This window comes from Kogia breviceps, chromosome 8 (assembly GCF_026419965.1).
Source record: "Kogia breviceps isolate mKogBre1 chromosome 8, mKogBre1 haplotype 1, whole genome shotgun sequence".
Taxonomy (NCBI): Eukaryota; Metazoa; Chordata; class Mammalia; order Artiodactyla; family Physeteridae; genus Kogia; species Kogia breviceps.
The window spans coordinates 6263275-6273821 of record NC_081317.1 but is presented as its reverse complement, the minus strand read 5'-3'; the positions used below and the strand labels follow the sequence as shown (position 1 = coordinate 6273821).

The 10547-nt window shown below is 50.2% G+C and overlaps 2 protein-coding genes across 22 annotated transcripts in view; one reads left to right on the top strand and one right to left on the bottom strand.

Annotated features, from left to right (window-relative positions):
- Positions 1 to 570: 570 nt before the first annotated feature.
- C8H9orf78 (chromosome 8 C9orf78 homolog) lies at positions 571 to 7341 on the bottom strand. Its single transcript, XM_059072012.2, has 9 exons — positions 7144 to 7341; positions 6718 to 6777; positions 5366 to 5417; positions 5157 to 5227; positions 4235 to 4312; positions 3448 to 3645; positions 2578 to 2714; positions 2373 to 2471; positions 571 to 924 (listed from the first exon to the last, which is right to left on the bottom strand). Exons 1-9 carry the CDS (start codon positions 7224 to 7226, stop codon positions 833 to 835), a joined length of 870 nt encoding a protein of 289 aa, XP_058927995.1. The 5' UTR covers positions 7227 to 7341; the 3' UTR covers positions 571 to 832.
- A 78-nt stretch (positions 7342 to 7419) lies between these two features.
- The window catches only part of USP20 (ubiquitin specific peptidase 20), an 82372-nt gene continuing 79244 nt past the window's right edge, over positions 7420 to 10547 (top strand). For 6 of the 21 annotated variants that reach the window (XM_067040502.1, XM_067040501.1, XM_067040503.1 and 3 more), the window contains exon 1: positions 7426 to 7530. In XM_067040502.1, the coding sequence (XP_066896603.1) occupies positions 7457 to 7530 (74 nt within the window). In that variant the 5' untranslated portion in view covers positions 7426 to 7456. Of the gene's footprint in view, positions 7654 to 10547 lie in introns of all 21 variants that reach the window. The other 15 variants (XM_067040508.1, XM_067040507.1, XM_067040515.1 and 12 more) reach the window with 11 other exon arrangements.

Sequence of the window (10547 nt, the reverse complement as noted above, 5' to 3'; positions counted from 1 at the left end):
GCTTTAAATCAGCCCAGGAGTCAACTGACCTGTTCTTTCCTCATCACAACCTGTGTAACTACCTCAGGAAAAATGGCACAGGTGGGCCACACTTGACAGCTCAGAGACTGGAGCCTGTCCACCTCTCTTAAACTAAATGAGAAAACCCCTCTCAGTGACTGAATTTTGTTTTTGAGCTGCCCAACCCCCAGACACTGAACACATTACCTAGCGTCGGTATAAGAAGATGCAATACAAACAATAAGGCTGGGTCCATTTCATATTTAATACTTAAGTGCTAAAAGTGATAGAAATTGTTTTTTCTTTCATAATGAAAAGAAACAGATAACTTTGTAAAAGTCAGAAAATACCAGTGTCCCTTTGATCTCAACCTAGATTTTTCTGCTGTCAGCTGGATCCACTGTAAACAGTGAAGGATGCATTTCTGAACCCCACTCCAGATACTTGAAAATAGGAGACATGATTGCATATATAATAATAATAAAACCACAATCTAAAGGGTATTATCTCACCCTGAAACACACAACTGTTTCCTCCTGACCCAGGGCAAATATTAGGAGAAAGTCAACATATTTACAAACGAGATTTAATAATGCTCTCAAGAATAGAGTTTGTCCCCAAATAGGAAAACTACACATTGTTTCAAAAGGTTACAAATTCAGTGCCTGAAAAATCCAGCAGGTAAGCAGCAGGACTGATAGAGTCTGTTTTGGGAACTGTCTGCTAGCCAATAACGAGCAGGCTTCTGTGCAGGAAGCCTTTTATCAGGGGGATAAAGGGAGTGAACGACACTGTTTACATCCCACTTTGCACCTCTCCCCTTTAGCCTCCCTCAGTACCGCCTGTTCATCTTCTTGAACTTCTCGTAGTGATAGTCATCCGTGGCCTTCTCGTTAGCAGGACGCTTGCGGTTGGGAGGGGACCCTGAGAAGACAAAGAGGAAAAGCTGGTTGCCATCCTGGAAGCCAACAACAGGCTTAGCTCCACGTAGGCAAGGACGACCATGCCTGTCTCACTCCCTACAGGAGCCCCGGTGCCTACTCTAGTTAACAGGAACATAGTAGGGCCTCAGTAAGTACCTGTTTTGGGGTGAATAGCAATAAACATGGTGGAGTCAGGTGCCAGCTGACCTATGCTGACTTCAATGTTAGACCAGGTGAGCAGCAGTAGCTACGCTTCATTGGAGAGCTTGACAACATACCAGGCATGGCACTAAATCTTTTCAGACAAGACTTCCTTTCACCCACCCAGCAATCCTAGCAGGGGCACGTTACCATCTCTGCTCAGAGAGGTTAGCTGATTTGCTCAAGGTCACTCAGGAAGTGAAGGTAGGCTGAGTTGAACACAAGTCTGGTGCCTCCAAAGTCCCTGCTTCCTCGGTATTAATAATAGGAAGCTCTTTGGGAATCAAAGACTACACAGCTAAGGTGTTACAGAAAATAATTGCTCAAGCAGGAAGGAAGAAATAGAGCAACAGGCTGGATTTTCAGAAGCCTCAGCGAATTTAGCATCTCCTTAGAATCATCCCATTGTTGATGAGAAAGATGACACCGCCTGGTGCTGGTGAGCATGTGGGAAAGGGGCACTGCTGGATGTTGCTGGCGGGAGAACAAATTAGGGTCATTCGGTGAGTTCTCAGAAGGCAGCTTAAGGACACGACATAGACAAGAATGATCATCATTAAATAGGGAAAAATGGGAAACAACCTAAGTGTCCCACCAGAGGGAAATGGTTAGACTACAGGTCATCTACATCTATACAGCAGAACGTGATATGGCCATTGAAAGGGAAAATGTATTTACTGTCATGGAGAGACAGGCAGAGCACACTAAAAAGCCGTGAGATCCCATTAAGTATGTACACAGCATATGTATATCTTTAAAAAGTGGGCAAGGTTATACATAGTCAGCCCTTGGAATCCCTGGGTTCCGCATCCATGGATATGGAGGGCTGACTGTGGGACTTAAGCATCCATAGATTTTGGTGTCTGCAGCGGGTCCTGGAACCAGTCCCCCACGGATACTGAGGGATAACAATATATAAAAATGTTAACAGGGGCTGTCTTTGGGTGGTGAAATTATGATTAACTTTTAATTTACTTTTGCTTATTGAAATTTTCTAATTTTTTGAGTCTCTATTATATTTGACAGCCCAGTGAATCCTTAGAGCAACCCCAAGTGGTTAAGTTTTATTACTATCCCCATCTTAGAGGTAAAGAAACTGAGGCTTGGAAAGGGGAAGGCACGTGACCATGGTCCAGAGAATGGACTAGAACCCAGAGCCCAAGCGCCGCCCCTGCCGAGTCCCTCCCCACCTCCACGGGCCCTGGGCAACGGTCACGCCAGGTGGCCCGAGGCCTCTGCTGTACTCACGCTCAGGCTCTGGCTTCTCCGTGTCACCCACTCTCAACGGTCGGGCCTTGGGCTCTTCTTTGTTTCTCCGTATGGGAGCATTGAGCTCCTCGTGATAAACTGGACCAAAAGAGACCAGGAGACGGGTCAGACAGACTTTGGGAACCCAGGGACCTCAACCCAATGGCGTGGGCTGGAGCTGCTTCCCCAGAGATGCGACACTTACACCGGTTGTGCTGCACGTAATTCACAGCCATGTTGGTGGGCACAAAGGACGTCTCACTGTCTTTCTTCTTGTTCTGCTGCTCTGCCAGCAGACGGGCCTTGGCATCCTCCGTGGAAATGATATTTTTTATTTTCGCACTGTGCGGAGAAAGGAGCCACACCACGGTGAGATCATCACACCTTTGGGCCTCAGATGGAACTGACTAAAGGGCCTGGCAGCCCCCCCACTGCGTAAGGACGTCATCTTTCGTGGGGCACAGCTCTCTACCGTTTACCTACTCCCCTGTGGGCAGATTGTCAAGGAGCTCTCCCAGCATTGGAGGTGCAGCAGTTACTCTCTTCTGATCAAGAGGAAATTGAGCTGGAGGTCAGGGTGAGTTGACCAAGGCTCAAAGCTAGTAAGGCCAGAAAGGAAGCGAGAACCCAGAAGTCTCCCAACTTTCTACCACACCCGAAGGTGATTATGACCACTGTATCTCCTCCACAAAAATCCCCTTTTGGAGCAGATGCTTTGTCGTAAAAATGAAAGAAGGATCACGGGGTGGGTGAGCCTTTATCATTGCTCCTGCTAGAATAAAGCAGAATACAAGGACCTGAATAGAAGAGCTGAAGAGCTGTGAACAAAGGCTAAATAAAAACATTCTTGTTTTCGGCAGTCACAGTCCCTTGTCTCTTTAACTACTTCTGACCAACCCTCCAGAGAAAGGCCTGGCAACAACCACGTCAGCCTGCCAAAGCAGATACTTTATGTCTGTGGGTCCCCAAGGAGACAGGTTAAGAACCAGCCCCTTAACTTTAAACTGGAAAGCAGAGAGCTCGTCTTTTCTGCCTGGGGGCGGGAGAGAGGCACGACCGTGGGTGTGAAACGCACTCGATGCCGAGGTCCACCTCCGGGATGCCGCTCAGCATCTGGTTGGACAGCATCTCCTCGGTCTTCTTGGCCGAGGAGACCCGGATGTTCTCCGGCAGTTCGTAAAGGCAGTCCTCTGCATTCTTTGCCTTAACTTTCTGTTCCTCGTGTTCCACGATCCCTTTCCGCTTCTTCAGCTCCGTCTCAATGTACTTCATCCTGAAATGAGATACCCAAAGGCCTCAAAGAGGGGCAGGGAAGCTCACAACTGGTGTCTTTTAAATGAGGGGTCCCCAACGCTGGCTCACGGAGCTGTGACGGTTGATGATGAAGTTGCCATCGTTCCATGGAGAAGGAGAAAAATAAAAATAACTTGAGTTTTTAAATCAAGCTAAAGTTTTTCAACTTGAAGCACCAACCTCTATCATGAGATTCTGTCCTACCACACCATGTGTAAGGTTCTTTGAAGACAAAAAGATAATGGTAGATGGTAGTTTGTTTAACAGCCTTGTTTGCAAGATGAAAAACAGGCAAGTCCATTGTTTATCCCTGCAATTTTGGGGGGGGGGGGGTGGAACATCACTAGTCAAGGAATCTAAAATTCCAAGAACCACACTTTTAAAGAATTTTTGAGTTCTTCTAAGTTCTCAAGCCTCAGGGGGTGGGGAAAGGGGAGGCAGGGGCGCGAGACGGGCCAATGTGCTGTCTTTGGATAAGTCTAGAAATGTCATCTGTGACAAATTATCTTGGACTCTGTCTGGCTGGAGCCCTCCCCCAACCTCTTACTGATGAACAGACTGACACCTACATGTCAGCGTCCTCGTCCCTTCGGTTGGTTTCTGCAGAAAATGACGTCCCCAGATGGAGGTCTTCCTCTTCACTGATCCTAAAAAAAGAGGACAGTGAAGCAGAGCCTCAGAGTCACAGCCAAATGAGGCCGAGTGTGGTGTTACATGAAGAAAACAAGTATGCAACGAAATGTACGACATCCTGTTTACGGTCAAAAAATATACACATATATATGATATGTAAATAGAAGGAACTCTAGGAATATATGCAAGCACACTGACGGCCTCTGGAGATACCTCGGGGGAATGAGTAGATTCGTTTATATGTCACTTCTGTATTGCTTGTATTATTTTTGTAATTGTTTCTATGTTTTCCTCAAAAAAGAAAAACAACTTCCACATGGGTTTGAAAGACAATATACAGCGGCATCCCAGGTGGCGCAGTGGTTGGGAGTCCGCCTGCCAGTGCAGGGGACACGGGTTCGAGGCCTGGTCCGGGAGGGTCCCACGTGCCGCGGAGCAACTAAGCCCGTGCGCCACAACTACTGAAGCCCACGCGCCTGGAGCCTGTGCTCCGCAACGGGAGAAGCCACCGCAATGAGAAGCCCACGCACCGCAACGAGGAGTGGCCCCCGCTCGCCGCAACTGGAGAAAGCCCACGCGCAGCAGCGAAGACCCAACGCAACCAAGGATAAATACATAAATTTAAAACAAAAGGCAATATACAATGCACCTTTACAAGAGGTGCCTACCCGCATCACTCTAAGTTAACTTTTGAAGAGTTTTTGTTTTCTTTGTTTTTAAACAACATACCGTTTACAAAGCACAAAGGGTACTCCAAGATGTCTTGTAAAAGCTGCAGCAGGACCCAGCTCCCTGGGGGAACACAGACCCAGGCAGGGGCTGCAGGGGAATTTGCCTCTCAGCCAGTTTTGCACTTACTTATCTTTGCCCCTTTCCTTTAGTTTCTTCATGTCCACCATCCCGCCTGTCTTCATCTGAAAGGGATCATCCTGCAGACAGCAAACACAGCCAAGGAGAAGCATCTATATAACTTGCAGTGGATTTCTTTTTTTCTTTTAAGAAAATCCAATCATCCCCTGAAGAGCAGCCACATCTTCCCACTGCCCAGGGAGGACCCCACAACTCACCACTAGAGTGGTCTCTTCTTGTACCTTCTCTCCCACCAGCAGGGCTACAGCACTGAGAAAAGCCAAAAAGTGGGGGAGAGAGAGAGAGAAAGGGCACAATTCAGAGATAAGGAGAAACATTTAGGAAGTCTGTAGGTTGCAACATTAGGGCAAGGGTGAGATTTGCGGGGTGAACACTGAAGCCGGCTGGAAAAAGCCTACAAGAATAACAGGGTCCAAGAAACACGCTAGATGCTGGAGGTGGGGGTAGTGGTGACGTCAGTGGTACATTTTCCTGTAAAGTCATTTAGCATTATCTTGGCTTAGAAATCTCATTTCTAAGATTATGCCTTCAGGGAAAATGAAGCTAAAGACAAATGCAGGAAAATACTATTGCAGCCTTATTTGATGGCGAAATTTTAAAAAATGAGCTACATGTCCCCAAATAAGGGGTAAGTTAAATTATGATATCTGATAGAATATTATGCAGATATTAAAAAGGTTTTTGGAAAAATTACCCACAATGTGGTTGAATGTCCACAATATCATGAGTTGAAAGCACAGTAGTCCCCCTCTATCTGTGGTTTCACTTTCCACAGTGTCAGTTATCTGCAGTCCAAAAATATTAAATGGAAAATTCCAGAAATAAAAAATTCATAAGTTTTAAATTACCAGCTGTGCTGAATGGTGCTATGAATCTCTGCTATCCTGCCCCATCCCACAGGGGAGGTGAACCATCCCTTTGTCCTGAGTGTCCACACTGTACACACTACCCACCCATCCGTATAGGAAAAAATAATCTACATAAGGTTCTGTACTACCCAGGCTTCAGGTATCCACTGGGGGTCTCAGAACATAGCCCCCGTGGATAAGAGGGGACTACCGACGAAGAACAGAATAAAAGTAAAGCTGCTCATCGTCTTTACAAAAAAGAGAGAAAACAGACAGGAAAAGAACATTAAATGTTAACACTGATCACCTCTGCACGGGAGAATTATGGGTACTGTTTATTTTCATGATTATACTTTTCTAAATTTTCCCAAACTCTTAACTATCAGTGTGCATTTCACAAGTAATCACAGTGTGCATTTGACAATAAAAACACTGATCAATGGCCTGTTTCTGTACTTCTGGAGCAAACTTCAAGATCACGAGGCTCGGGGCATGTCCTGGTGAAACATCTGCAAAAAAACCGCTTGGACCCCTCCCCAGGCAGTACAAGGTGTAAAGTGTGCCAAGAGAAGGGGCTATGTCTGAGGAGATATTTGTGACAGCGACGGGGTGGGGATGGCGGAGTCGGGGTACGTGGTGTCTCGGTCGTCCCCTCCTCCTCCTCCTCGTCCTCCGGGTCCTCTCCTCCACGCAGTACCCACCTCACCCCGTTGGGCCTCTTCCTCAAGTTCTGCACCTCTCGGGTCTCTTCCAGTTTTAATCTAAAAAAAAAAAAACAAAAAACAACAGGCAATGCACAGGCTGAGAGACCCTCCACGGAACTCAGAGTCAAAAGGCACCTTCGAGGGACACCCCTGCCTCGCTGCCTGCCCGCAGTGGTCCAGAGGGTGACTCTGCGTCTGGACCCACCAACGGGAGTCAGAACCGCTGCGCATGCCAGGGGCACTTCTCCCAACCATGAGACCCTGGGGCGGCGGTCTTATCCCTAGGGGCCTCAATTTCTTCACAGAAGGGGATAACAGCCCTGCTCATAATTAGCAATGTTGTCAACGAGGTGCCTGGCCGGTGGTGAGTCCCCCTAGGCTGCCTCTCTCTTCCTGCCCCGTGGAAGCCCGCCCCAAACGCACCGAACTTCCTCTGAGTCCTGCTCATCTTCCTCCGACTCCGAGTCGGCCCGGCGCCGGCGGAAAGTCTTGCCGGTGACCGGCATAGCCGCGCCAGCCCCACGGTCTAGCCGCCGAGCCCCTGCGCTGATGTCTAGGATACTTCCGGCGCTCAGCAGTGAGATCAGAGCGCTGGCCCCTGCCCAGCCCGGCCCCAAGCCCTCAGGCCCCGCCCTCGGCCCACGCCGTTCATCTGACCACGCCCCTACCCCTGGCGTCGTCCTCTCCCGATTGGGCAGCCGATGGGGAGGAGGCGGGGCGCGGCCGGCCGGGCGTCATGACCCCGCGCTACGCCGAGCCGCGGAAGGCGCGCTTGACTGACAGGCGGAGGTGGAGAGGTTGCTACGGCAGGTGAGTTCCGGGCCGCAGCCCACTGCTTTAGGGGGCCGGGTCTCTCCGAGCAGGGGCGAGCCCAGTCCAGCTACGGGCCGGCAGGGGCCTGGGCCTGCCTGGTACGCAGAACGCCGCGGCCAGGTGAGCTCAGCCTGCCCCCCCCCCCCCGGCTGCCACCTCCCTGTCCCCTCCTCCGGCCGGCGCCCAGGGGATCCTCTCGGGCCCCAGCAGCCCACTTCGAACCCCCAGGGGCTCGTTGCTTCTCCGGAGCAGGGGCCGCTATCTCTTCTATTTCTGCCTGGGCCTGACCCAGCGTTTAAAGCACGCGTGCGGCGTCTCGGAGCGCTGACTTGTGTTTCCCCGGGGTCTGGGCCCTGACGGGCACTTTTTTCTTTAGGGACAAAAGATGACCACTTCTTAGCGATGATGAATTAAAGTCCCAGCCCCGACTGCCCCGCTAATGATCGCTTGCAGCCCCTTCTCCCCGAGGAGAGTCGCGTCTGGTGTTTTGAACCCACCCGGGAGGGTTTGAGGGTAGAGGGTGCTTGCTGGCCGCTTCCCGGGACCTTTGGGGGTCTTGTTTTCGTCCTTTGTCACGAGGACTGTCTCTCCGGCCTCCGCCCCTTCTACCCGAGGATGCTGTGAGGATTAAGTTTATTTGAAACAACAGGCATCAGCAAACGCTTAGGATATACCTAAATGCATAAATAATGGCTTACGGGACGTCTAGAAAGCCCTTATTAGTTTTTCTTTTCTCAATATACTGTCTGTCCTTTCTTTTGCAAGAACTACCTCTTATTAAGCACTTCTTATGTGGCAGGCACTGGGCTCAGCATTATTTCATTGAACTCATCCAACAATCCTAGGAAGTAGATTCAGTTACTGTTTTTCATTTTGCAAACGAAGACACCAAGGCTCAGAGAGGCAGTATGTGCCTCAGGTAACACAGCTGGAAGGTGGAGCAGGAATCAGTCACAGGCCTACCTCTGCTGCTCCTTGTGCACATAAGAGTTCAGTAAATGTTTACTGCAGGTTCCCCGTTCCGGAAGACCATTCTGAAGCAGGGCAGCATTTCTGGAATGCCTTACTTTTCTCTGGAACAGTCTCCTTGGAGGTTGTTGTTTTCTTCCTTGGACTGAGACAAATAGTAGACTCAGGACTTGTTGGAAAGCCGTTTGGCTTTGATGAAAAGCCATAGTTTAGGGCTTCCCTGGTGGCACAGTTGTTGAGAGTCCGCCTGCCGATGCAGGGGACGCGGGTTCGTGCCCCGGTCTGGGAAGATCCCACATGTCGCGGAGCGGCTAGGCCCGTGAGCCATGGGCACCTTGTCCGTGGTGGCTGAAGGAGAGGCTCCTTGGGAATTTCTGCAGGAACCCAGGGAGTCAACGTCTGCATCTCTCACGCTCTCAGAGCTGGCTCCAATTTTGCCCTCCCAGCAGCACTCCCACCGAGGGTACTGGACAGCACTAAGAAGAGGGCCACAAGGCCAAGGGCATTTCTGGATCCTCCTCATCTGACATCCCAGGGAGGACCATCTGGTACAGATGCACTGTCCCCGCTGGCCAAGACCAGAGTGCCCACTGATAACCTCCTGGGCTGTAGCAGATCTAATTGAGGCTTGTTTAGCAAAAGTCATGCTGAAAAGCGGCAGCTGTGAATCTGGCAGCGTGTGGCTGGGCTGAGGAGCTGCAGAGCCTCTGAGTTTTGCTGGGCCTTTTTGGGGATGGGATGAAACTGCTTCTCAGAGGGAGCCTGTGGGAAATCTGGGTTCTCTTCAGTTCAGAGATAGACCATGTCTTAGTTTGGTTTGAGAGCTTGGTTCCTAAAGGAAATGTCCAGGTTTGGCTTGAGTTTGGGTGAGTGTGCTGGCTCCTTTGTGGAGCCAGGTGAAATGTGGGCTTGTGTCAGTGAGCATGAATGTCTTTGGGATCCAGCAAAATGAATGCAGTTCACAGCCTGGCCATAGTAAGCGTTCAGTGAATGTTTGTTAGACTGGTTTACTTATTCAGCAGCTATTTACTGAGCTTTCAGTATGCAGAGCAGGCACCGTTTTAGGTGCTTGAAAAACATCAGGGAGCAAAAGAGACTAAAGACCCCTGGACTAGTGGACTTTATGTTCTGATAACCTGATAAGTATGTAAGTATGTTAGAAGGTGATGCCATGGAAATAGAAAAAAATAGAGCAAGGCAAGGGAATCAGGGCTGGGAGGGAGGATTGCCTTGTGAATTGAAGTTGGTGCTCTGGTTTGCGCTTTGGTCGGTACCATGACAGAGCAGGGGACTGAATTATAGGCCCTGGGTTCAAGTCCCAGTTCTACCAGCTTGCTGTGTGAGTCTGGCCAGGAAACTTGCCTTCTCTGAGCCAGATTCCCCACCGGAGTCCCTGCTGTGCCTTTTCCTGGCTGTGTGACCTGGGCATGAGCCTCTCTGATCCTTTCCTGCTTGGTGGTTTTCGGGGTCCTAGTCTGAGTTTCGGCTTAGACCTACGTCAGGGTTTGCAGCTTCTCAGTGACCGTGGCCAGCCACTGCCTCCCGCCTGTTAAGCCCCAGGGACTGCCAGCGTGGGGCAGCCACAAACCCCACTGACAGACTCTTGTGGCCCCCAGAACAAAGTGCAATACCAGGTTTCGGGCCATGAAAAGATGTTATCCTAAACTTAAGGAATTCAAGTTGAGCAGAAAAATGCTGTGTGAAGAATGCCTCAGAAGAGGTACTCGTGAGGGAAGCCAGGGGAAGCTGCGCTGGGGGTGTGGGGGTGTGGGTTCAAGGATGTAAAGGTCATCCCACCCCAGTCTGGCCAGGGCTGTTTGGGAGCTGGTAGAGCCGACAGTTCAGAGCGCTGACTTTGGGGCAGGCAGTCCTGGGTTTGCACCCTGGCTCAGCTGCTCAGTAGCTGTGTGGCCCCCTGCCAGTCACTTCGCCTCTCTGAGCCTCTGTCTTTCCTCGTTTAGTGATGGAGGTGGAGATGGATTTAGTTCAGTGTTGCCTGACCTCCAGAGTGGTCGTGAGCATTTAGGGAGGTCTTTCAGTACCCG